General features: G+C 38.8%; 1 protein-coding gene across 2 annotated transcripts in view; it reads left to right on the top strand.

Moving 5' to 3' along the window:
* LOC126419312 (Fanconi anemia group D2 protein) overlaps positions 1-26,984 on the top strand; it is a 206,839-nt gene that overhangs the window by 143,455 nt on the left and 36,400 nt on the right. For both annotated transcript variants that reach the window (XM_050086492.1, XM_050086493.1), the window contains exons 18-19: positions 5,228-5,464; positions 24,483-24,642. In XM_050086492.1, coding sequence (XP_049942449.1) covers positions 5,228-5,464; positions 24,483-24,642 — 397 coding nt within the window. The remainder of the gene's footprint in view (positions 1-5,227; positions 5,465-24,482; positions 24,643-26,984) is intronic.

The raw sequence follows: 26,984 nt of genomic DNA, 5'->3' as shown, positions 1-26,984 counted from the left end.
TAAAAATAAAGAAGAAAGTTAAGTCATCTAGATTTGTGTACTAACATACAATGACTGTAAGCTAGAATTTTAGATCTTCCTTTGACAGTCAAAGTGGCCTGCTACTCATCTGATAGCCTTTTTATGATACATTAAAGCTCGTTTCGCCACAGTGGGGTTGGCCCTAAGCAGTATGCAGTATGTCATGTGACTATGAAAAGGTGCATACTAGGAGCTTAGCATAATATTTTCACTTACACATGCGCGAAGTTTATGTAACAGGTATATAACTTTTGATAATTCAGTCCATATAGAATCTGTGTGGAGATTCCAAGTTAATTTGGAATCCAAATGTACACCACGAAGTTTAACTAGCATTACTGGTATCGCATTAATTAAAAGTGACCTTTTCAGTTTTATTTTGATTTACAGTTAGTTCATTGTCTGTAAACCTGTTACTAGAAATTCTTAAGATGGCTTTGCTTTGTTACTTTAGACACTCTATGTTGTTTCCAGCTGCAATGAAAGTGGTATCATCAGCGTACAGGACAGATTTACATGGCATGATGCTAGGTAGGTCATTAATATAGATTATTATAAACAACAAGGGTCCCAGTGTGGAACCTTGAGGCACATCTCTTGAAACCATTACATTGTACCTCCTGCTTCCTATTGTCAAGATAAGATTCTATAAGGGTGAGTTCTATATCTTGAAATCCATTATCTACTAGAATCCAATGATTCACATAGTCAAATGCCTTGCTTATGTCATTCAGTAGGGCATTAACAGATGAAAACAACAGTTTCAACAGCTTTTAGTGTAGATGAATTTACCCTGAAGCCATAATGAGTGTTCGTCAATATTCCATTGCAGGTGAAATGTTTGTAAATTTGTTGGTACATGCAATGTTCCTATTTTAGAAAGTATCGTACAAGAGAAATAAAATGGTAGTTATCAACACATGACTTGGCTTCTTTTTTGTGTAGAGGGATAACTACTGTTAGCTTTAAGCAGGCTGGAAAAGAACAACTCAAAACAAACCAATTCATTAGTACACAGAGCAGTCGTAGTATAATGTCTGCTATCTTTTTAATGACAATATTTGACAGACCATACAAGTATTCAGGTTTTTAATTGCTGAATTTTGCTATAGCTGCTGGAACTTCGGTAACAACAATTTGTACCCACTTGAATGAGGATGGAGCAGGTTCGTTGTGCAATGTGAATAACCCTTTTTTCTTTCTTTCTTTCTTTCTTTCTTTCTTTTTTTTTTTTTTTTTTTTTTTTAAATGCATATTAATACCTGAGTTATAGTTGTCATTTTGTTGAGTTGGGTGTCCTTTGGTACTAGAATTAAGAAAGAAGTTGTTCATTTCATTGGGCGTGATGTTGGTAGCGTCACAAGTGGATCTATTAGTATTACCTAGTTCTGCTTTGATGACTCCCAAGCAGCCTCGCATTTATTTTGTGATTGCTGAATATAGTTATCGTTTCCCATTCATTTCTGTATTTTAATATCTGATCTCTATCTTTTCCTTAGTTGAAGGTGCTTGAAGTTAACTTCTTTACTGTTCCTTGATTTGTTAGAGAGATTGATAACCTGTGTTCTTATTTCTTGGGGCCAGGTGTGAACCATCAGTGTAAACTTCTGTGATTACTTTTGGCTGCTTTCCCCATGTATCTTTTTAATTCTTAAGGGCAGCACGTATTAAGGATATTAGAAACAAGATTGACAAAATTTTCAAAAGCTTCAGCAACATTTGTAAAATGAGACAGGAAGTTGGATCGTTTTATCATACAGAGCTGTGATCTGAAAGCATTTATATGGGAATCATAAATAATTCTATTTTTCTTGGTTTATTCACATTGCTGTATGGGATTTTTTGTCGGCAATTTTAACCAAATCCCTTCATGACCTGATAAATACCCAGTATTAAAAAGACCTATTTCATACATATTTCTTTCTACATTTGTTATAACATTGACCAGACATCATAGCTGTCTTGTTGACTTGTTGTCTGTGGGAAACATATTATGTGACCTGAGGAAATGAAGCAAGTGTAAGTGGTTTGTCGTTGTAACCTTGATGTCAGTGTTAATGTCCACAAAGGTAAAATTTTATATTGATTATAGGTCTGAAAGTGAGACACTGTTCTGTCTAGTACCTCTGTAAAGACATCAATATTGCTGTCAAAGGTACAGTGTAAAGACATTACAAGTAATCCGGGACCTACCAGCAGTATAGCAGCTGCAAAGCAAAAAATTTTTGATGACCAATGTTATACGTGAAAGCTTAGTTTTCCTTGTAGCTGCGCTGTATGTATATTTATTTTAGCCATTAACTATACCTATTTGTGCATTCATGCTACGTAACAATGAAGTTGCTTTGGATGACTACATCATGTGTCCTATGCTCTAAATTTCTGCTGTCATTGGCTGGTGAAATCACGTGACATAGGCTATGATTGGCTGACAAAAGTGCATCACAGTCTTAAGTTCAGTTGCTTCGGTAGCTACTGTGCTGAATTTGGTAGAATTCCTATTGCTCGCTTGGCGTAATTCCTGTTTATACTTCTGTAGTGTGAAAATGTGCAGAGTAAATGTTGCAGTGCTGCAAAGATCTTTCCAAAACATATTGTTTTGTGTTTTTTCCCTAAGGTGCCTGGAAGTTCTATACCAGTGTATAAAACCTTCACCATTTGAAAGATTGATAAGTTTACAGCTTCGAGAGAAAGTGTATTGTCACTTAATGCGAAAAAAAATGTACTTTCCCATGGGGTATAGTGCATTTTCACCAGGGAGAAAGTGTGTTTTTAAACAGGAAACTGTCGTTTTTTTGTCCACATGTACACTGTGTTATTGCATAAACTGTTTAATTTCTTCACTATTATTTCACTAATGTTACTCTGCAGAAAGTGCCCAGAAATCCAAACACAACAGATTTCATGTCACATCTTTCCATCAGTTCTGATATTGCACAGAAACAAATTGTGACCCGTTATAGGACAACAATGCCATTGGACTCCTTAGTGTTGAAATGTAACTTAAGTATAGGCTGCTGACATTCCTTTAACCAATACTTCAAGACAAAGTTAACTTCAAGCTTCTTAACTGTTTGACAACCCCTTGCAACTGCTACTCCCCACATGTAAGCTTTGCAGTGCAGATGATCTTGATAAACAATATCTTCTTTTCATTCCAATAACTGGTAAGACATCTCAAAAACCTTTCAGAAAATCTTCGGGATGAAAGATTCTGCTGGGTCAAACTTACAAAAAATCTTACATTTTAGCTAGAACACACTTCACCGCCACACACTTACCAATACATGACCCAGACACTGATGCACTGGTACGCTGCTCTCTATTTCATGTAACTTTTTTCAACCCTTCAGTACACTTAACTTTCAGATCTTCATTCTCTGCCATACATTGCAGCTGCATCTGAATTAATCAGTTGTCTAGGTACAATTTAAGTCTGGTGCACCGCTCTTCTATTTGTTTGTGCCTCCCTCAGCAGTCATATCCAACCTTTCTCATCTGTTCTTTACGGTGAATTTACACTGTTTGAATCTTACCACTACAGTATTCTTCCAGTTTCTCTCTTTTGTGGCCTAGCTTAGAACCCCAGGATCTAACAGTTTTATTAAGTTCATCTGTCCCTGAAGAACACTTAGAAGGTGCAACAGGTGTACTAAAGAGACTCTTACACCATGCTTGTCCGCCCTACTCTGGACTATTGCTGTGCGCTGTGGGATCCACATCAGGTGGGACTGACAAATGTCATTGAAAAAGTTCAAAGAAGGGCAGCTCATTTTGTATTATTGCGAAATAGGGGAGATAGTGTCACAGGCATGATACTTGAATTGGAATGGTAATCATTAAAACAAAAGCATTTTTTGTTGCGACGGGATCTTCTCATGAAATTTCAATTACCAATTTTCTCCTCCAATTGCGAAAACATTCTGTCGGCACTCACCTACATAGGGAGAAAGAATCTTCATGATAAAATAAGAGAAATCAGGGTTCACACAGAAAAATTTAAGTGCTCGTTTTTCCCACACACCGTTCAAGAGTGGAACGGTAGAGAGATAGCTTGAAGTTGGTTCATTGAACCCTCTGCCAGGCACTTAATTGTGAATAGCAGAGTAATCACGTAGATGTAAATGTGTAGGTTTTGACGAATGAGACTTCAGTATGTGCCATAAATTTGAACTGGATATGCCAACCTGTTCCAGACAAAGGGGGTCTTGAAAGAAAGAAAGAAAAACAGACAGACAGACAGACAGACCTACAGATAAAAAATGACAAAAAATATATTTTTTCATGTGATATAATTACAAATTAACAATTTTCAGATTTTTTTTTCCTTTACATGTATGTGAAACCTTGCTTCTTGCCAAAGTTCATTCTGCTATACCAGCCCAATGAGTTCAAAAGGCCGCCTGAACACAAGGACCTTTCAAGAGGCCACCTGAACACATGGACGTAGACGGCAGCCACCAGCCACTAGCTGGCACTCCTAATATTTGTGAGGACTGCTGTCACTGCCTCAGTGTTGGGTGTGAGCCACACCCCACATGCCAGCCTATCGGCACACATGGCCGAGAAATAAAGCTTGCTGTGCAGGGCCCAAGATCTCAGTTGTGTTCTGTCTGCACTCTTGTTTGTTCATTATACGCAGTGTTGCTTGGTTCTTAATATTGCTACTTTTAAGGGTCCTGATTTGGGTTCCATTCTGGATTTGTCATTCTGTCATGTTCTCCTGTTGTTCATCTGTTGCTGTAGTTGTCCTTTGTGGTTTTTGGTGACTCACCATTGACGCCCTTGGCAAGCTGGCCAGCATCTCCTGGCCATGCCACAATTCTGGTTACTGTATTCTTGATTTTAGGTAGCATCTCAAAATTTTTTAACACAAAGTTTCTCTAGACCTTAATATGTGACATAAATTTAATCTTGATATGTGTACCCATTCCCGAGAAAAAGGTTTCCGTTCCTGATGTAAAGGGTTCTTAACAGTCAGACAGGCAACAAAGTGATCCTAAAGGGTTCTGTTTGTATAGATTGAGGCACAGAACCATAAAAAATAACTAGCACCTCTTGTTTACTCTCAATAAAAATATTAATATGTCTGTATTACTTCAAAGTTATCAAAAACATCCACACTTTTTCGTATGATTATATGATTTTGTTTATATTAAAATATGTCTCATTTGTGGTAAGTGAAAACAGCATTTTCTATTCACAGAAGGACCATCTTGATATCAGGACACTGCTATTTCTCCTGCATGACTACGTGGGAAAATTGGAACATTTATATGGTGGCGGAGTAAAAACTTGGCCAATAAAGCCAGCTGAAACAATGAGTCTCCCTGTGGGTTTTACCAATGCATGTCGACATTCCTCCCAAGAGTTTCTACCAAGTGCTATCAAAGTCATGCAAAAGCTTTGTACAAAGCTGGAGACATTTGCTGAGTACTTCCAGGTTAGTGTGCCAAAAAATTCTGTTCGGCTGGGCTGTTAATAACTGTTGCATTAGAGTGTACAATCTTTGTGCTTTTCTTTTAAATTTTAATAGTTGCTTGTCGTAAACATTAAATCTTTCTGTTAAATCTTTCTGTGCTAGCTGCATGATGCCACCAGACATTACCTACATAAGTTGTGCAACTTTCCAAATAGTTTTTTTTTTTAATCAGAGTTGTCTCTCAGACACATTTTTTAAGGTATTAATACTCAACAAACCAAATACTACCTGTGATGTTATTTTATCTATGTTGAATCTTGTGAACTCTGCGGCTGTTAATGATGTAACAGGTTGCATCATTTACCAACTGTCTGTTATACTCCTGACTAATGAAGACTGTGTTGTGGCATATGTGTTTTCAGCTCCAGGCTATTGTGCTTTAGTAATTGTGTGTTTGAATCGTATAGACATTGTTTGAAAAGAGATCATTGTATTTACAAAACATTTGTGACAGTTATAAAAGTTGCATTGTTGTGGGCATTTTGATGTTTGCTTGCTAGAAATTTGTATATCTTTGGTCTTTTTGCTAACCTACAAAAAAATTTTGTATGAAATCTGAAATGGTCAAATAGGGACACCTAGACCATTTGACATGGAATCTTGCATCCATTTCACTAACAAATAAAATGCAGTTAACATCCAGAGCTTATATCTTGATCTTTCCACTGTTGAATCCCTTCAGTTACTAGTGATTGAAATACATCACAAAAAAGTAAGAAATTTGGAATCCATTTTGGCAGTCCAAAACAGATGGTAACACTCTCAACAGGCAGTATGGTCTGCAGATAATCTAACCACGTAGTAATCACAGAGCAGCAGAATGGTGAAAAGCACACTTTCACAACGATAGTGTGAAGGCAAAAAAGGGGAATTTGATGTGTCCTTTAGTGTTGATACATGGTGTGAAATGTTGATTCAAAACTCGGAAGTCACTAGATCAACTCTGAGAAGGAAACCAATAGGGTGCCAAAAGAACGTATATGCTCCAGAATATAAAGTCTTTAGGCTTGTCATTGGGGCAGAGCCCATGGCATTCAGTTCATAAACAAGGTACTGCGATCAAACTGTCTTGGGAGCATTCACTTAATTTTCCATGTCCTCTTCCATTAATAGAAGTTGCTGAGAATGCCAGAACTGAAATGGAACAATCCCCAGTTATGATTCTCAAATCAGTTTCTTTAAAATGTGTGGTTGTCAGATAAGGCTCATTTTCATCTCTCAGATTATGTGAACCAGCAGAACTATTATTACTGCCTTTAATGAATACTCTTTAGACAGCTGCAAAGTGAAGACGTGGTATGCAGTTACATCACATTATGTCACTGAATTATCCCTCCCCCCTTTTTTAAAAGGTCCGTAGACTGACATTGAGTGAGGTTCCAGATTGGTATGTTGAGATGTTGCAGTATTTTGTTGTAGCTGACTTATGTGTGATTCCTCAACTGCTCAGTGCATGGTTTCGACAGGATGGTTTGACTTCGTACACTGTAAAGTAATTGATGGCAGCTGTGCTATAATTTGGAATAAAATGCCAGCACCAGCTGCTCTTTTCTTTTTATTTAAAAAACAACAGCTGGTTTCAGCCTCCAGGGTTATTTATCCACTGGTGTTTAACAATAATGGAAATCCCTGAATTGAGCAGGATGTAAAAAACAGAAAGGCATGCACTCATCTATAGTGGATCAATGTGTGGAGCACATAAACATTGAACAGAAAACAGCATTAGCACTAGTTAGTGCTCGAAAGCTAGTGTGAATTCTGTTCTGTGTTACATGCTTCTGTGCTCCACTCATCAATCTTCCGTAGGTGATGTTGCCTTTCCCTTATTTTACATATTCAGTGATGATTTTTTTTCATACATTTCATTCAAAACCTATACTACAGATGTGGAACCTGAATCAAGTTGATCCATTTGCTGTACAAGAAATTGTGCAGTAACCATAGTATCATATGGTTGAATGACATTCTGTGGCTTCCAGCCAAATTATGACTTTCTTTTTGTTGGGCTGTCTCAAACATTAAATTTTTACGTTTTGGTTGAGGACTTTGAATGCATTAAAACATCAACTGAAGATTAAATTTATGGTTTTTTAGTTGAGATGTTGCATCAGTAGAACACATTTACTGAAAATTGATAATTTACATAACCATTTCATAAAGGAAATGGTGTAGTTTCTGAAATAAAAGTTTTTTGTACGATTCCTTGTGATTTTCTTAGTTTTCAAAAAAATATTTCCCATTTTTATGTTACCCTGTATAAACTTAATCACTCCCACACCAGCAAGTAAGTTTAGTGTTGATTAGAACTTGACAAACAAACATGGATACTGACTTGCTTAGACATGTGATGATTAGATCTTTAGTGTTTTGTTGGAAGCATTGCAATGAAAGTGTTCATTCCTGAATGTGAACAGTAGACAAAAATGAGGAAAGGAAAGTGTCAACTGTTTCTGATGTAGGGCACAGAGACTGCGGTTTTGTTAGTTTGAATGATTGTGCAGTTTTGTGTGTGTGTGTGTGTGTGTGTGTGTGTGTGTGAGAGAGAGAGAGAGAGAGAGAGAGTGAGTGAGTGAGTGAGAGAGAGAGAGAGAGAGAGAGAGAGAGAGAGAGAGAGTGAGTGAGAGAGAAAGAGTTTACCTGCACAAGAAAAAGAGTGGTAGCTCAGAAGCTACTTACATCTCTGTGGAAACTCGTACACACAGCCATGGTCAGAATCCTAAATCTCCTTGTGATGGATGGCACTCTAGAAAAAATATGTGACATGTAGGACCACTGGTTAGCCAGGAAATGTTTATCAGTGGACACAGGTCAGTTATCGGCACCTGTACACTTTATAAAACTGTCTTCAGTAATAAGGATCGCCAGCCCTGCTTGGACCCCCAAGGCAGGGTTAAAATTAACAATAGTGCAACATCAAGAAGATAAATACCATGTAGCAGTTCAACCACGTTCTGAAAGATTTCTAGACTCCACTGCTGAACTAGACAGCATGCACTGCTAACAGTCAGTACACTGCCTGCAACTGTTTTAATGAAACTGCCACAGAAATCTCAAAAAATGCTGAGCAGGCTAGCTATTAAAACTTATTTAGATCGAGAGCTACACCAGAATCAAAATATTTCATGCTTTCAGAGAACCAGATCTAATTTAATTGACACCAAGTCAGTCTTTCATCAAACACTACCTCCAGCTAGCTGAAAGCTCAGCATTCTAATGGGAGGTCTGTCGATCAATCATGTGCACCACAAATCTGGAACATGTGCCTACAGACACCAGAGGGATTGTTCAGATTTCCAAACGCACGCACGCACACCCACCCACCCACCCACCCACACACACACACACACACACACACACACACACACACACACACATACACACATATTCCCATTCCCTCACCACTTGTAAATTCTTGTAAGCCTTCTGTGCTGCAAGAAATTGTTCTTTGATCACTATGGATCAGTAAGTTCCACCTGTACTTGGGAGGACTTCCAGCCATTCCTAGGTTCTTCAAGCTCCAGCAACTTCCCAAATAATTTTAACATTCCACTGGTTACCCCTTTCTTGTGCTAATAGTATTCCTCTGAAAAGTGTTGCTTCCTACCAGTCAAGTTCATTTCCAACTTTAAATGTGCTAATATGTATAAAAAAAAAAAAAAAAAATGGTGGAAGGAGGGGGGATCTGCGAAGAAGAGGAAAAGACAGTGGTCACTTAGGCCGGCCAGCCATCCTAATAAGCGTTGATCAAAACTCTCAGCATCTGTCCATTTCTGTGAAAGCACACTTTACTTTAACGGGGTGGGGGGGGGGGGGGGGGGTGGTACTAGAGTGTGAGACGAGCTCCTCCTTTTTAAGAGGCTCTTTGAGCAAAATTTATTTTTAACATATTCTGACTAATCAAAATTACAAACTTTTGTTGATGTAAGGGATCTGTCTAAAAAGTTAACATTACACCTTTCCCAAATTTATGCCATTTACTGATTGTCTATATTTTGATAGTACAAGGAGAGTTAAAGTACACAGAGAGAATTTTTTTGTGATACCACTATTTTAAACCATCATCATCCTAACACGAAAGTTGTGAAACTTGTACCTCTTTTGTCACAAACATTTGGCTGTTTCTTCTGAATATGTTGCAGTTTCTGAGGTTGTGGTTACTACGGGATCTGAGAACATAGCGTTTGTTTCTAAACACGTAGCAGCTTTTGCTTCTACACTCATCTGTCCACCGCTCTCTCATTGACTGTGTAGAACTAGCAGCTGACACACTCCCAATCATTCCCATCACATGTCACGGTGAGCATCGACAACATAGCTGCACAACACACGCAAGTATGCCAGTGGCCCCCATCTAGACTTGTAGTGTATGCCACTGTTGCGTATTTGTCCAATTTTAAATGTCAATTCGATTCTGAGGTCAGGCAGACTGCAGTTAAAACAAGGTAAATGTCCATAAAAAGCCAGTGTACACTCTATACATTCCCATGGTTGACTGCGTTATGAAGTCTATGCCTACTGAACACTCCCCTCCCACACTCATCATAGTTCTCAGCCAAGCTGGGTCACTGTTCTCCCTCCAACTTTTGGTAGTGCTGTGCTTGAGCAACAGTGAAACATGGCAATATTTTGTAGGCTGCAGTCACATGTAATAGTAGTGACAAATAAATAAGAGATCACAATCACTATTCCGTCCAATTGTCGAACTTTGATCATCCTGCGATCTAGTGACATGTATTTGTACTATCTCCACATGGAGTCTTTCCGATGTAATTAACTCTTGCAACAACAATTACAGTCAATTTAATGTGATTGATTTTGTTTGTTAGACATTTCATTCTTGATTAATCTTCCTTCTTGTTTCATCTGCATGTCATCATCTTGTTCTAAAGCTGATTAAAAGCTGGTAATAACTTTCTCCAGTATTCTGATATGTGTACAGTAACTAAATTTCTCATTTGCAAACCACTTAGTAAATCATTAGTGTCTCACAACCAAATAAAATGTTGGCTTCATTTCAGAATCAAGTAATGGTTTTTGAAGGACAAGATTTCCCCTTTTAATATTATCTTTACATAAAAAGCTGCATAAATATACATATATGGTATACATAGATGTATGAGAACTTTTATTACTAACTTGTTCAAATACAACAAAAGTTTGTTAAATGATAGAATTTAATGTTATTTCCTCCTGTGTTTCTTAAAGTTGTCAGTTATTAACCAGAACAATAGATTTTGTAGTGGCTAGTTCATAGTTTCTCCCATATCCCTTGCACTATCATCGTGAGTCAAATGTCACGTGATTCTTTGAGCAAGGTCGATACTGCATCGAGCACTTTCAGCGTATTGGGAAAAATCAACCCTATTCAGTTGGAAGTATTGGTTGATATGCCCTTTCCTTCAGGATTATTCAAAATAAATTTGCACGAAACCTCAAAAGTCAAATCTTCATCTTCAAATGTAACATACCCCTATATTGATCTATTAAACAATGTTGAAAAGGTTGACCCTTAGCAACAATTGTTTAATCTGATAATATGAGATAGCCTGCATCATTCTTCGAATGACAAATTTGGGGGAAAGTGTCATCTATAATCAAAAATAATCAATTTCTGACAGTGTAATGTAATTGTATAGATAAAAAATCTACTCACCAAGCGGCGGTAGAATAACACACACACACATTTAAAAAGTTTCTCGTATGCAAGCTTATGAAGCCAGGGCTCCTTCTTCTGGCAGAGGGGTTGAAGGGGAAGAAGAGGGGTTAAGGGAAAGGAACTGGAGAGGTTTAGGAAAAGAAGTAGAGATCAGAAAAGTCACCAACAGTCAGTATTTCCGTCTTTCCTTCTCATCCTGCCCGGTAAGCCTCCCCTGACCCATGGTTCTGGGTGATTTTTCTGAACTCTATCCCTTTTCCTAAATCTTTCCAGTTCCTTTCCCTTCACCCATCTTACTTCCCCTTCAACCTTTCTGCCAGAAGAAGGAGCCACTAACTTGAAAGCTTGCATAAGCAAAACTTTTTTTTAATGTCTGTGTTCTCATGCCGCTGCTTTGTGAGTAGAATTTTTACCTATCTAATTACATTATATCATCTTATAATCAGGTAAATATGGTCACCATTAGCTTCCTATATAATACCCCTAGACTTTAAATTAGGAGTATATGATGCACAGCTTTCATGTATTATCTGATACACTGTATCATGAGTATGTTATTATATGATTACATTTTTACTAACTCTTTCCACATGTAACATTCAGAATTTAATATTATTTGGAACACTTGTAGATTGCCTGTGTATTGACACTAAACACTTCATGTCATCCGTCAAAATCGTGATTGGTAATAAGTAAGAATAATGTAGGTACAAGTTTGTATTCAGTTAAAACAAGGCTGCCAAATTTAAATAACAAATTTTGGTCATGCTGCTTGTTGTATGAAATTTATCCCTTAAAAATATCCAGAAAGTCAACATGAAAATGCAATGAGTAATTACTAATCAACAATAAAATGTACTCTGTAACTTGCTCAATCAAAAATGTTCATAATTAAAAGAACAAAATACTTTTAAAAAATTGTATGCTATAAAAATTTTTATGAAATTTTGTAGATAGCAAAAATTAATATGAATAAACAAAGAATATTAAATCCTTAATTTTTCTCTGTAAAATTTATTGACACACTCAACCTTTTGTGAAAACATGATTTCTAATTATAATTTGGTAAACACATGTCTTCTAATTATCCATCTTAAAGGAATGTATTGTTTCAATGTTTTATGAGAGCCAGTTCAAGGTCAAGGATGGAAATACATCAGCATTACCCAGAAAGAAGTAAGTCAGTTTTAAAGCATTATGAGGCATTGTTTCATTCTCCTAGTTCTGAAAATATGACCTTGACCTCTTGGGCAAAACCCCTAGACAACAATAATACAAAAGATAAGTTACAATATTTATTGACAATTCTTTACAATCCACTTGTTGGAATATTAACTGCTTAATATGTTTATTTTAATTAAACCTTGGCTCCAATACAATCATTTACATGACTGTACAATAGAAGAAATTATATTAGAAGCTCCTTGTGGCCAAAGCATAATTGTAGTGGTTGCCAGGTGTCAACTCTTGGATTACTATGAGTCAATTTCTTGAATCCACAAAAGAACCATGTATAAGGACAGACTCGAAAGGAAATAACATATGTACTCCAATTAAACTCTGAATTTTTCCTCCAAATCCTCATCTCGATAAGCTCAGTAATGCTATGTTACAACACCAGTCAGCTAAGAATGAATGATTGCCTTTCCTATTTTTGTTAATGGTTTCCATCCTTTATGTATATTTGAGGAAAGAGTATGTATTGCAGTTATTTGCAGTCAGTCAGATGGAAAGTGGCCTTTTTCATGTGTGTGAGAACAGAGTTATTTGTAGTTCATATGATACAAGCCACAGTAACATATTTATTGGTGTCACTTAGCTGCAGCATACAGTTTTTTGTGTGGATGTGATGCCAACTGGAATGATACATTTATTGCTCTCACTTAATCCAAGAGAATGCTATGTGGATTTTGTGTGAGATCCAGGAATATGTCATTATTTTCCTTAAGTGTGTTTTCATTTCAAATTTTTGTATCAAGTGAGAGAGATTAGCATCATATTATAATCTGGCTGAAAAGTACATATGATGATGCTGAGAATGAATTGACCCTAGGGAGAAATTTGCACTCTGTCAGGAGTTAACTCAGAAAAGATATTGTGTAGAAGAAAGGGAGACTGCTAAAATATTAAGCTTTGGATGAGCTTCATCTTCTGAAATAGAAAACAAACACTCACTTTCACACAAGCACCCGTGACTGCTTTGACTGAAGGAGACAGCTCACCAGATATTAAGGGACACTGAGTCATCAGCAGGCACAGAAAAAAGAATGAAAATGTGTAATAGCTTTTGGACGAAATGTTCAGTGAGCTAGTATGTGGACACACACACACACACACACACACGCGTGCGCACGCATTCTCACACCCTGGCAGATAGACTGAGGTGAAGTGTTGTTCAGGGTACAATGAGTAGTGGGAGAAAGAGGCAGGAATTGAAGGGTTCTGGAAGGGTAGCTGATGGCTTTCATGGGTGGTTCTGTCTCTTGCTGGGATAGGATAAGCCTGTGGCAGGACTAGAATAGGATGTGTTGGAGTGTTGAGGAGGAAGATGCAGTCCGGAAAAAGATTCTAACATGATTCTTGCTGTTATTGAACATTAACTCTACTAATGTCTTCAGTACAAACCCACTGTCTCATTCCTTTTACAGCCACTCGATTACGTCCTCACACACAACTGTTTCTCCTTTGAAGGGAAGAGGTACAAATAAATTCACAGCATGGTCATGGATATCTTCATGGCACCTTCCTATGCCAGTCTTTTTATGGGCCATCTAAAGGAAATACTGTTAGCCTTCCAAATCCTCGAACCGCTTGTCTAGTTCAGGTTCGTTGATGATATCTTCATGATCTGGATTCAGGTTCAAGACACCCTATACTCACTCTTCCACAGCCTCAACATCTTCACCTGTTCCTCTTCAACCCAGTGTGATAACTCCTGGATGCTGGGCTCCATTCCCTGATGGCTCCATCTGTACCTCTCTCCATATGAGGCCCATTAACCACAAACAGCACCTGCATTTTGACATCCCCCCCCAATTCACATCAAAGAATCACTTCCATTTAGCTTGGCCAACCCTAGATGGCAAGTCTGCAGTGATTAGAATTCCCATGTGTAGTTTCCTGAGGGTCTCAAGAGAGGCCTTCACAGACAGAAGCTATTCCTCAAACCTAGTCCATATACATATTCTCCTTATTATAGCCTCATACATTCCTAATCCTCTCACCACCCCAAGAACCAGCTGCAAAGGTGCACCTCCTCATCACCCAGTATCATCCTAGACTGGAGCAAATGGACCGTTTCCTTTGCTAGAGCATTGATTATCTATCACACCTGGAAATGAGGGCATCCTACCCATTATCCAATCCCTTCTAAACTGATATGCCACTGTCCACCCTATGTACATAACTTCCTGGTCCATCCTTATCCAGTCCCACTCCCAAACCCTTGCAACGTGGGTCATATCTCTGTAGAAGACCCAGGTATGAAACTTGCCCGATTCACTTGTCCAGCACAACCTACTGTAATCCTGTCACAGGCTTACCCTATACCATCACAGGTAGAGCCAACTGTGAAAGCAGCCAGCTCATATAACTACTCTGCTGTAATTTTGCAGAGCATTTTAAGTGGATATGACCACCAGCCAGTTATCCATCAGAACAAATGGCTGCTGCCAAACTGTGAGCAAGAGCAGAGTTGACCTCCCAGTGACAGTACAGGCTGCTGAGCCCAACATCTTTGAGACCAATGCCTGCATCATGGATTGTTACCAATACCAGCTTTTCTTAAATATGAAGAAGGGAGTTACCCTTGCAAGATATTCTTCTGTCCCATAATCCTCCTGGCCTAAATCTCCACTAAACCCACCATACCACTACTTAAGAGTTTCCACTTCCTCTGTCGTCGCCTCCTCTCAGTCCACTCCACCACCACCAGCACCACCACCACCACCACCACCACCACCACCACATAATCATCATCATCTGAAAAGTATCTAATTTGCTTTTGTCTGCCATGTATTAAATTACAGTGTTATGTATTGGGGCGATATAGCTTTTCTGGATACTAATAAAATTTTTGGGTATAATGGAAGGTTGCCCCAAAACAGTAAATCACATGTTAATCAATATGAAAGTGAAGCCATGAATAACTGACTACTGCTTTTGCAAGACAGAGAAATTCATCAGGAAGAAATCCATGTATAAGGAGCAGTGAGATGAAAACGAGAGAGATGGAAAAAAAGTAAGTAGTCTGTTTTCTTTTTCAAAAGTAATTGCCATAACTTTTAACACCTTTACATCACTGTAACACAAGATAGTCAATGCCTTCATGGAAAAATGTTTGTGGTTGCTTACAGAACCATGATTGTACTGAGGTGTGCGCCTCTTCATCCAAAGTAAACTGATGGTGATGAAAGTCTTTCTTGAGGGCATCGAAAATGTAGAAATCACATGAGGACAGATGGGGGCTGCATGGGGGTGCATAAGGGCCTCCCAACAAAAAGTGTGCAACATGATTGAAACAACCTTGGCAACATGTGGGCTGGGAAAATCTTACCCATCCTCCACACAGTCTTAATCATCCTCCCACGCAATTTCAATTTTTGAATGAAATTTGTGGCTGTTGATTTGCATCAGACAAAGAGTTGCATGCCTGGGTACAATCATAGTTTTGTAGGCAACAGAAAATATTGTCTCACAGTGGGATAAATACACTCCTGGAAATTGAAATAAGAACACCGTGAATTCATTGTCCCAGGAAGGGGAAACTTTATTGACACATTCCTGGGGTCAGATACATCACATGATCACACTGACAGAACCACAGGCACATAGACACAGGCAACAGAGCATGCACAATGTCGGCACTAGTACAGTGTATATCCACCTTTCGCAGCAATGCAGGCTGCTATTCTCCCATGGAGACGATCGTAGAGATGCTGGATGTAGTCCTGTGGAACGGCTTGCCATGCCATTTCCACCTGGCGCCTCAGTTGGACCAGCGTTCGTGCTGGACGTGCAGACCGCGTGAGACGACGCTTCATCCAGTCCCAAACATGCTCAATGGGGGACAGATCCGGAGATCTTGCTGGCCAGGGTAGTTGACTTACACCTTCTAGAGCACGTTGGGTGGCACGTGATACATGCGGACGTGCATTGTCCTGTTGGAACAGCAAGTTCCCTTGCCGGTCTAGGAATGGTAGAACGATGGGTTCGATGACGGTTTGGATGTACCGTGCACTATTCAGTGTCCCCTCGACGATCACCAGTGGTGTACGGCCAGTGTAGGAGATCGCTCCCCACACCATGATGCCGGGTGTTGGCCCTGTGTGCCTCGGTCGTATGCAGTCCTGATTGTGGCGCTCACCTGCACGGCGCCAAACACGCATACGACCATCATTGGCACCAAGGCAGAAGCGACTCTCATCGCTGAAGACGACACGTCTCCATTCGTCCCTCCATTCACGCCTGTCGCGACACCACTGGAGGCGGGCTGCACGATGTTGGGGCGTGAGCGGAAGACGGCCTAACGGTGTGCGGGACCGTAGCCCAGCTTCATGGAGACGGTTGCGAATGGTCCTCGCCGATACCCCAGGAGCAACAGTGTCCCTAATTTGCTGGGAAGTGGCGGTGCGGTCCCCTACGGCACTGCGTAGGATCCTACGGTCTTGGCGTGCATCCGTGCGTCGCTGCGGTCCGGTCCCAGGTCGACGGGCACGTGCACCTTCCGCTGACCACTGGCGACAACATCGATGTACTGTGGAGACCTCACGCCCCGCGTGTTGAGCAATTCGGCGGTACGTCCACCCGGCCTCCCGCATGCCCACTATACGCCCTCGCTCAAAGTCCGTCAACTGCACATACGGTTCACGTCCACGCTGTCGCGGCATGCTGCCAGTGTTAAAGACTGCGATGGAGCTCCGTATGCCACGGCAAACTGGCTGACACTGACGGTGGCGGTGCACAAATGCTGCGCAGCTAGCGCCATTCGACGGCCAACACCGCGGTTCCTGGTGTGTCCGCTGTGCCGTGCGTGTGATCATTGCTCGTACAGCCCTCTCGCAGTGTCCGGAGCAAGTATGGTGGGTCTGACACACCGGTGTCAATGTGTTCTTTTTTCCATTTCCAGGAGTGTGTATTAACAGTTATGGGGATTACTTTTCAGACAATAAACAGTTTATTTACTTTTTTTCCTATCTGTCTCATTTTCATTCGACTGCCCCTTATAGATATTTAAGATCTTATTATTAAATGGCTAAAATTTCATAATAACCTGTAGATTTGTTACTGACATACAGTGTGTAATGACTACAGGGAAATGCTGTGTAAAGGCTTAATTTCTTGCTACTAAAGAAATTCCTCTCTTTTCTGGTGTTTATGGCTGTATAAAAATTTTCAAGACTGTTGATTGAAATTATGTTCTGTAATATAATTTTAAAACTGTTTCATGTTGTTTAGCTGCAAAATTTCCACCCATAATATTTCCAGGAAAAGTGTGTCATTCGTTTCTCAACTGATTTGCCGTGTACCTCACAAAAATTATAAAAGAAGTCTAATAAGCATGTAACTATAGTGTAGCAAGCAGTCAAGAATAAAGAGTAAAAATTGAAGAATAGCAGCAAACCACTTAAAGGACACAATAAACAATATGATGGAGTGGTTAGGCCCTGGAGCTGTTTTCAATAGGGGTGAGATTAACTCTTTACTCTTATCAGGTCAAAATGACCTTAGTGGTTTTTCTTCTTCATCTTATTTCTGATAAGATAAGGAACAAAGGTTTCCTTGTAAATTCCTCCATTGTGGTGTTGTCTCTTGAGCTCTATTTAAAACCATTGTCACTCTCATTGTTTCCTCGTACTGCGTATTTTGCTCCAATGCAACTCCATATTTCAGTGAAGTGACCTGATGCAATCACCATATTATGTTAAATAATATTATGAAAAGGGTGTTTGCTACTCACCAAAATTGAAGATGCTGATTCGCAGATAGGCACAATAGAAAGACTGTCACGAAACAAGCTTTTGGCCAACAAGGCCTTTATCAGGCAACTACAACTCACACACACACATGTGTGTGTGTGTGTGTGTGTGTGTGTGTGTGTGTGTGTGTGTGTGTGTTTTGTTGTTTTTGACAAAAGCCTTGTTGGCGAAAAGCTTATTTTGTGACAATCTTTTTGTTGTGCCTATCTGCAACTCAGCATTTTTGCTATATGGTGAATAGCAACTATCCTTTTCATAATATTGTTACATTCCCCTGGATTTTCCATTGTTTGATATTGTGTTTAATATATGTCAACTTGTATGTAAATTTGTCATTATAACTTTTCTGATCAGTTATGTATTTTAGGAAGTGTTAACCTTTTTTCCTCTCATCTTTTCAGAGAATTTCCAAGTTTGTTAAAGATCTGGGTAGATGAGGAAATTATGTCAGAGCTGCTGTGAAATGATGATGAACAGTCTGTCTGATGAAAGTACAGTAGTTGGTGAGGAAAATGTTGAAATAAGGGAACATAATTCAGGTGTTTTTGCCTTTTGAAGTGTTCAGTATTCAAATTCGCTAGTTACTGGAGATTGCTATGTGTGTAAAGATGGGCAAATTAAATGGCCCATAAAACTAATTAGCCATATGGGAAGACCTAAAAGCCATAACATCATTTCATAGGCCAGACACCTTAGCCCTGGCTACAGCAGCAAAGACTCCAATGGACATCATTTCTCTTTATTTTGATGATGCTCTGATGGATTATGATCTGTGGGATATATGTAGGCCTGATGTACAACAGGGCACCCAAAAGAAAAAATACTTTTTAAATGTATTTATTCACATTTTAAGCACAAACCTGCAATCCCTTTCAAAGTTCTCTCCACTTGAACTAATGCACTCGTCTAATCTTTTTAAACATTGTTTAAATTCATCTTTTGTGACGCTTGACAGTGCCTCCATTGTTTTTTTTTTGTTCACCTCATCAACTCACCTAAATGCTTTCCTTTCATATGTCTCTTCATGGTTGGGTGAGTATGCAGGATGAGGGACAGGTGTCATACCATTTTTGGTCAAGAATTGTCATACAGACAATGCTGCATGAGCAGTGGTATTGTCACTATGGAAAAACGGCTGCCACAAATCAGGCCGCTTCTGCTGCACACTGTTGCGCTGCCTTTTCAAATCTTTCAAGTAGAAAGCCTGGTTAACTGTCTGACCCTGCAGTACAAACTCTGAATTGTCAACTAGACTCACATTGAAGAAGCAAATCAGCATTGTCTTAATGTTTGATTTCACCTGGTGAGTTTTCTTGGGGTGAGGCAAACTTAAAGTCTTCCACTGGCTTGACTGTTGCTTGGATTCAGGATTGTAAGCATAGCACCAAGTTTTGGCGCGTGTGATAATTTTTGAAAAAAAGTTTGGATCATTTCAGGACTTTTATTTCAAAGCATAGCATTCTTCCATGCAACCTTGTTTTTAATGAGCAGTGAGCAGCTGTGGCACAAGTTTGGCAGCCACCATTTTCATTCCCAAATCTTCTGTCACAATTCAGTATACTGAACTCCAAGTCACTCCCAACAGCTCTACAATTTCCTCAGTGGTCTGTTGTCAATCCTCATTAATGATAGTGATTATAGCAAGAATGTTTTCAACATTTTCATGTGTTTGGATCATGGAAGGCTGATCAGAATGAGGTTTGTCAGTAGTTGACATTTCACCGTTTTGGAATGGGAAAACCACTCAAACACTTGTGTTTTCCCCATAGCGTTGTCATTGTATGCCATTTTTAACATTTCAAGAGTTAATGTTCAAGCAAGATAGCTTTGAGAGATGAATTAAGAAAGGTGGCAGGGGACAAATATATGTTAAGAGATAAGGCATAAGGGGGATAACTTTGGAGATATTCAGTTTGATTGACAAAAGGTGAAAGCATAAAAATAGCAGCAAATATACAAAGCAAAAGTCAATACAGACATCTAAAAAATGAGAGTGATAGAAAATGCAAAATAGCTAAACAGGAGTGGATAGAGGACAACTGAAAGTCTGTAGCAGCATGCCTAATGTGGGGAAAGATAAATGCTAACTATACTAAACTAAAGAAGTCTTTGGAGAAAAGAGAAGCATCTTTGTAAATATCAGGAGCTCAGATGGCAAACCAGTACTGAGCAAAGAAGGTGGAAGGAATAAATATAGGGTATGTATAAGGGGGATAAGCTTGAAGAGGAAGGAAGTGATGATAAGTGGGAGATATGATACTGTGAGAAGAATTTGACAGAGCACTGAAAGACCTAATTGGGAACAAGGCCTCAGGAGTAGACATTCCCTCAGAATTATTGAGATCCTTGGGTGAGTCAGGCGTGACAAAATTATTACAAGATGTATGAGACAGCCAAAATAAACTAAATCTTCAGGAGGAATGTAGTAACTCCATTTTCAAAGATGGCAGATGTTGACAGGAGCGAATACTACCAAACCATCAGCTTAATAAGTCGTGGTTGCAAAATATTGACACAAATTATTTACAGAAGAATGGAAAAAATTGGCAGAGATTGACCTTGGGGAAGATTATTCTGAGTTTCAAAGACCTACAGGAACATGTGAGGCAATACTGATCTTACTACAACTTATCTTACAAGATAGGTTGAAGAAAGACAAACCTATATTGTAGAATCGATAGATTTAGAGAAACCTTTTGACAGTGTGGGCTTACCTATACTCTTTGGAATTTTGAAGTTAGTGTGGATAAAATACAGGGAGAACAAAGTAATTTAAAACTTGTTCAGAAACCAAACTGTTAGGTAAACCTACATTGTAGCATTTATAGATTTAGAGATACCTTTTGACAGTGTGGGCTGGCCTTTACTCTTTGGAATTTTGAAGGTAGCATGGATAAAATACAGGGAGAACAAGGTAATTTAAAACTTGTTCAGAAACCAAACTGTTGTAAAAGTGGAAGGAAATGAAAGGGAAGCAGTGGTTGAGAAGGAAGTGAGAAAAGGTTGTAGCCTGTCCTTGATGTTTTTCACTTTGTACATTGAGTAAGCTGTTAAGGAAACCATTGGGAATTTTGGAAAGGGAATTAAAGGTCAGGACTAAGAAACAAAAATATTTTCAGTTTGACAGTGACATCGTAATTCTGCCAGAGACTGCTATGGACTTGTAGGAGCAGTAGGATGGAATAGATACTGTTTTGGAAAGAGATTATAAGATGAACATCAGTAAAAGTAAAACAAGGGTAACATAATTTAGTCGAGTTAAATAAAGCAGTGCTGAGGGAATTAAATTAGGAAATGGCACACTAAAAGTATTAGGTAAGTTTTGCTGTTCTGCAGCAAAATAACTGATGGTGGCTAAAATGGGAAAATATAAACTGCAGTAGCAAGTGAAGCATTTGTTGAAAAGAGGGATTTATTAACATGTAATTTAAATTTAAGTGGTAGTAAGTTTTTTTGGAGATATATGTCTAGGGTGTAGCCTTATATGGAAGTGAAAGGTGGACAATAGGCAATTCAGCCAAGAAGAGAATAGAAGCTATTGAAATGTGGTGCTGATGCTAAAGATTAGATTGTTAGATCGAATACCAAATGGGGAGGTACTGAACTGAATCAGGGGGAAAAGAAATTTATGGCATACCTTGACTAAAAGAAGGCTTCGGTTTACAGGACACATTCTGAGGCATCAAGACTGTCAATTTGGTAATGGAAGGAAATGGGGGGGGGGGGGGGGGTTAAAAATTGTAGAGGGAGACTAGAGCTTGAATGCAGAAAAACATATTAAAAACAAAGATGAGGTGACTTACCGAACGAAAGCGCTGGCAGGTCGATAGACACACAAACAAACACAAACATACAAACAAAATTCAAGCTTTCGCAACAAACTGTTGCCTCATCAGGAAAGAGGGAAGGAGAGGGGAAGACATATGTATGTGTGGATGGATGTATGTAGGTATGTGTGGATGGATATGTGCGTGTGTGCGAGTGTATACCTGTCCTTTTTTCCCCCTAAGGTAAGTCTTTCCGCTCCCGGGATTGGAATGACTCCTTACCCTCTCCCTTAAAACCCACTTCCTTTCGTCTTCCCCTCTCCTTCCCTCTTTCCTGATGAGGCAACAGTTTGTTGCGAAAGCTTGAATTTTGTGTGTATGTTTGTGTTTGTTTGTGTGTCTATCGACCTGCCAGCGCTTTCGTTCGGTAAGTCACCTCATCTTTGTTTTTATATATAATTTTTCCCATGTGGAATGTTTCCTTCTATTATATTGAAAAACATATTAAAATGGATATGGGGTGCAGTAGTAATGCAGAGGTGAAGAGGCTTGCACAGGATAGACTAGCAATGAGAGCTGCATCAAACCAGTCTTCCAGCTGAAGACTACAGCAAGAACAACATGCTATATGGGATATTCTTGTTTTTCTTCACTGTATACGTATTGATGATGATAACACAGGAGATGAGAGGAAAAGATTGGCGAGTTAGCTGATGTGTGTGAATTTATCACACTATTGCAAAGTAAGTATTTGAAGTTGTATAATCGTGGAAGCCAGGTGCCAATTGATGAGCAACTCATTCCACTTTGCTGACTATTTTCCTTGTAGCACTATCTCCCAAAATCCAAAGAAGTACAGCATAAAGATATTTGCTTTGGTAGACTCAGAACATTTTGTGTTATGATCTTTGAAATATACATAGGTGCACAGTTAGGGTGATCTTTCAACATGGTAAACATGCCTTCAGAAATAATGCAATGCCTCATTGTTCCTCTGGTTGGTACTGACAGAAATTTAACTACTGACAAACCACCATGCCTCTTGCAGGAATCTTATTGTCAAAAAAGTTTGGCATTAGTTGGAACATTACGAAAGAAAGAACAAACCAGATACTCCGCCACAATTTTTGCCTAATAAATGTAGAACTGTAGCTTCAAGCCCGTTTAATTTTGTAAAAAATATGTCAATGGTTTCAAAGTTACCAGCCAAATTAAGGTCCGTTTTTACTATTCTCCATGATACATTATGATGGAGAGATCGATGAAAATACAGGCACTCAGAAAAGTCCAGAAGTTATAATATTGTACAATCATACAAAAACTAGAGTAGACAATTGTGGTAAATTATGTAGTAATTACAGCACTAAGAGGAGAATGAAAAGATGGCCATTAGCAGTGTGTTTTTGTATGTCTGCTCTGTATTTGTATATCCTTTACAAATTAAGCTCTGGTAATAAAGTTGCAAGATTAGAATTTCTGAAGAAAATGGCTATGGATTTACAAACTGACTTACTGTTGTCCAAAGGATAATCAGTTGTTATATACATTGAAATCCACAACAAAAAATGTAACTTTATTTAGCAGTGGACGAATTGGTGCCAGTTTGCAAGGATGTGAAGGACAGAGCCGGTTATCACTGCCTAGTCAAGGAGAAGTTGCTATATATATCCAAGAACAAATAACAGCAAGCTTTAAACAGTGTATTTGATTTGTTACAAACATGTATTAAAAAAGCATAGTGAGGTGATCTGTACGTCCTGTGAAGATGACAAAGAGTGAACATTTTATACCATGTAACATTTAAAATTTTAGAAGTTTGCTTAAACTTCATGATCAAAATACCACTGAAATTGTTACTGCCATTGAAAAAGGAAACAAAAATGTATTTTAAAAAAAAATAAGTATCTCATTCAGTAATGGAGTACTTTGATCTTCTGTGTGTTTTAGTTTCGGATGAAATAGAACTGATGTGAGTGTTTGTATTTCAGTGCGTCATGCTACTACTTAAGGGGAATAGCTGTTCAGCTATCCAGATTTAGCTTACTTGAGCTTTCTGAAAATCACTTCAGGTGAATGCCAGGATGGTTCTCCTAAAGAGGCCATCATAGATTTTCATCAAAACCCTTCTACAACAGAATGAGTGCTCACTCTCCAATAATTACACCATTGCTGTGATGTTAAAAACCCGAACCTACATTCTGTCCTTCCTTAAATCAGTGATAGCCATCACTGCCATACACTGCCAAATATTGGATATAATGTAGCTGTGCTGAGCGTACTTCCTAAAACGAATTCAGTTATATATCAACAATCAGTTTTCTATGCATAACCCACACTGTACACTGCTGTGAGTTTTGAGCCATTCTTATGGCACATATCAGCACCATTCTGCTGAGGCATAGTTTTTCTTATGTGATTTAATTTTTTTATTGTTGTGGAGGGACACATTGGTGGATGGGTGTAGAAGATGCCTCATACAAGAACATTTCTAATATTTGCATATTTTATTGCCTTATGTACTGTCTTTCGTGTTTTCTGCTGATCTGCATATATATACAAATACTGGTACACTATTTCAGGGTCTTTTGGAAGCAAGTGATGGCATCACAGATGCCCCAAACATGTTTGAAGCAGGTTCAGTGGAAAGGAAACAGTGCTTTCGGCTTATCTTACAGTCTTTGGCAATTTTTTACTCTTGGCATGGCTTTGAGTCTCCAGAAAATCTTGACAGATTGAAAGGTAAAAATTGTATTTGGTACTCCTTCTTTTGAAATTGTGAATTCTAGGTGCAGCAATGCGAATCTGTTGTATGTTGTTACTAAAATGATAAAATTACTATCAAGTCTCTTATATTCGAATTACAAGTCTTCACCAATTGTTGTGCAAAACTGAATACTATTATTTGTTTTGTATTTTCCAAAAGGTAAATTAACCATTTAAAAAATTAGGTGAATGCTGTGGGTAAATGCCTTGGAGATGAACACCATGCAGTTTATATTCTTTTGCATGGTACCCTTCTCTAAACTTTAATCACAATAAGTGTCTTGTGTGGGCTCCAAGTTCATACTTAGCGGAATCGCAAAAAGAAGGTCAATGAGTGACAAATACAGGGGGTGGATAAAAGTATGGAAACACCAGAAACACGACACTTAGCCATGCCAACCATGATGTAGGAAAACTGTTGGCATTCAAAATAACTTCCAGTTACCCCGGAATGGATAAATACAGGTCCTGTGTGGTTTTTTAAGGAAATTTTATACCATTCTTCCTGCAAAACTGTTACAAGTTCAGGTAACAATGTTGGAGCTAGATAGCGATCAAGCACCTTTCTCTCGAAAGTAGATCATGAAGCCACAATAACATTGAGACCTGATGTCTGTAGAGGACATTCTCCGAAGAATGATGCTAGTTAAAGGAACATATAAGACTTTCTCTACTCGTGAAATAAGTAGGTACTCAAAGAATACTTTTAGTTCTCTCTCGGTATATTTCAACTTCCACAAAGAACAGAATTATTACTTCTCACATAAATATTCGACTTCTTGTAAGTCATCCATGTCGTCTCAGATTAGACACAATTAAGATACATTCACAACAGAGTTGGTTTAACAACCACAGAAATCATAAACATATGTTGCCTCTAGCAAGTCTGTGTTAAGAGTTACTTAAGTCTTTCTCAACTCAACTGTTCTTTTGTCACTAACAATTGTCACAATTACAAAACAGCACAGAATAACACAGAAGTTCCTTGGTTCTTCCGAGTGCTTCCATCAATCGACCGACAAGTACTTGTCGGTGCCATTCGACCGCCATGTCTACAGTCTTCTCACAACAAGCTTCAGACCTGCACACACAGACAGATGATGCACAGTAGATAGGGTTCCTTTTTCTCCACTCACATCGAAAATATCATGTGTTCGAGGCTTCCTTTTTCCCACTCGCATCTAAAATATCATGTGTTCGAGACAGTGTAAGGCCGCAGAAATTCTCAAATCACTACACTACCCAAACATGAATCGTGACCCATCCTCATAGCCTTACTTCCACCAGTACCTCATCTCCTATGTTCAACTTCACTGAAGGTCTGTGAACCTTGCAAGACTAGCGCTTCTGAAAGAAAGGATATATCTGCCAGAAAGTTTCATATCGGCACACACTCTGCTGCAGAGTGAAAATTTCAAACTGGAAACATCCCCCTGGCTGTGGCTAAGCCATGTCTCTGCAATATCCTTTCTTCCAGAACTGCTAGTGTTGCAAGGTTTGCAGGAGAGCTTCTGTGAAGCTTGAAATGTAGGAGACAAGGTACTGGTGGAAGTAAGGCTGTGAGGATGGGTTGCAAGTTGTGCTTGGGTAGCTGAAGTTGAAAAAACCTATGCATGGACGTCATTACCTTTCTCTGGAAGAGCTTTCCACCACCATTACCTGTGCCATTTGACGCATGAACAGAAATGCTGTCCTGCATGGAATAATAGAGCTTCCAAGATGATGGGACCCAATCATAGAGAAGCAGGGAGACTGTACTGAAGGACTGTATAGAGATATTGAAAAATAAATTAAAAAGTATGTAAGTAAAAAAAAAAAAAAAAATTTGAATTATTTATGAAATGTCCCTCGTATTTTGTTAAACAGTATTATGAAGAGTATAGATTGCTACTCACTGTAACAATGACACAATGAGTTGCAGACAAGATGACTATTACATATGAGCTTTTGGCCAAAGCTTTCTTCATAAAAGAGAAAAACAGACACACAGGATCAGGCAGGCACAACCCATGAACTCATGACCACTATTCCAGCTGTGCTGACCAGAATCAGCTCATATGTAACAGTCTTGTAACCATGGCAGTCTGCAACTCATGTCATCTTTGTGATGAGTAGCAGTGTATACTTTCCATTTTTAAAATTCATTATACAGTTGTTAGATAAAAACAGTTGTATCTGCAATGTTTCTGGCTCTCTCCAAAGTGCTTACAGTATGGAGTGACCGTGTAGGGAAAGAGAGTGTTTGTATGACGAAATAGAGCAAGTAGAATCATTTTAAGAAGGACTTTTGAAATATGGAGAAACTACTTGAAAAGCGT

Source organism: Schistocerca serialis, chromosome 9 (genome assembly GCF_023864345.2).
Source record: "Schistocerca serialis cubense isolate TAMUIC-IGC-003099 chromosome 9, iqSchSeri2.2, whole genome shotgun sequence".
NCBI lineage: Eukaryota > Metazoa > Arthropoda > Insecta > Orthoptera > Acrididae > Schistocerca > Schistocerca serialis.
This window is presented reverse-complemented; position numbering and strand designations above follow the sequence as displayed.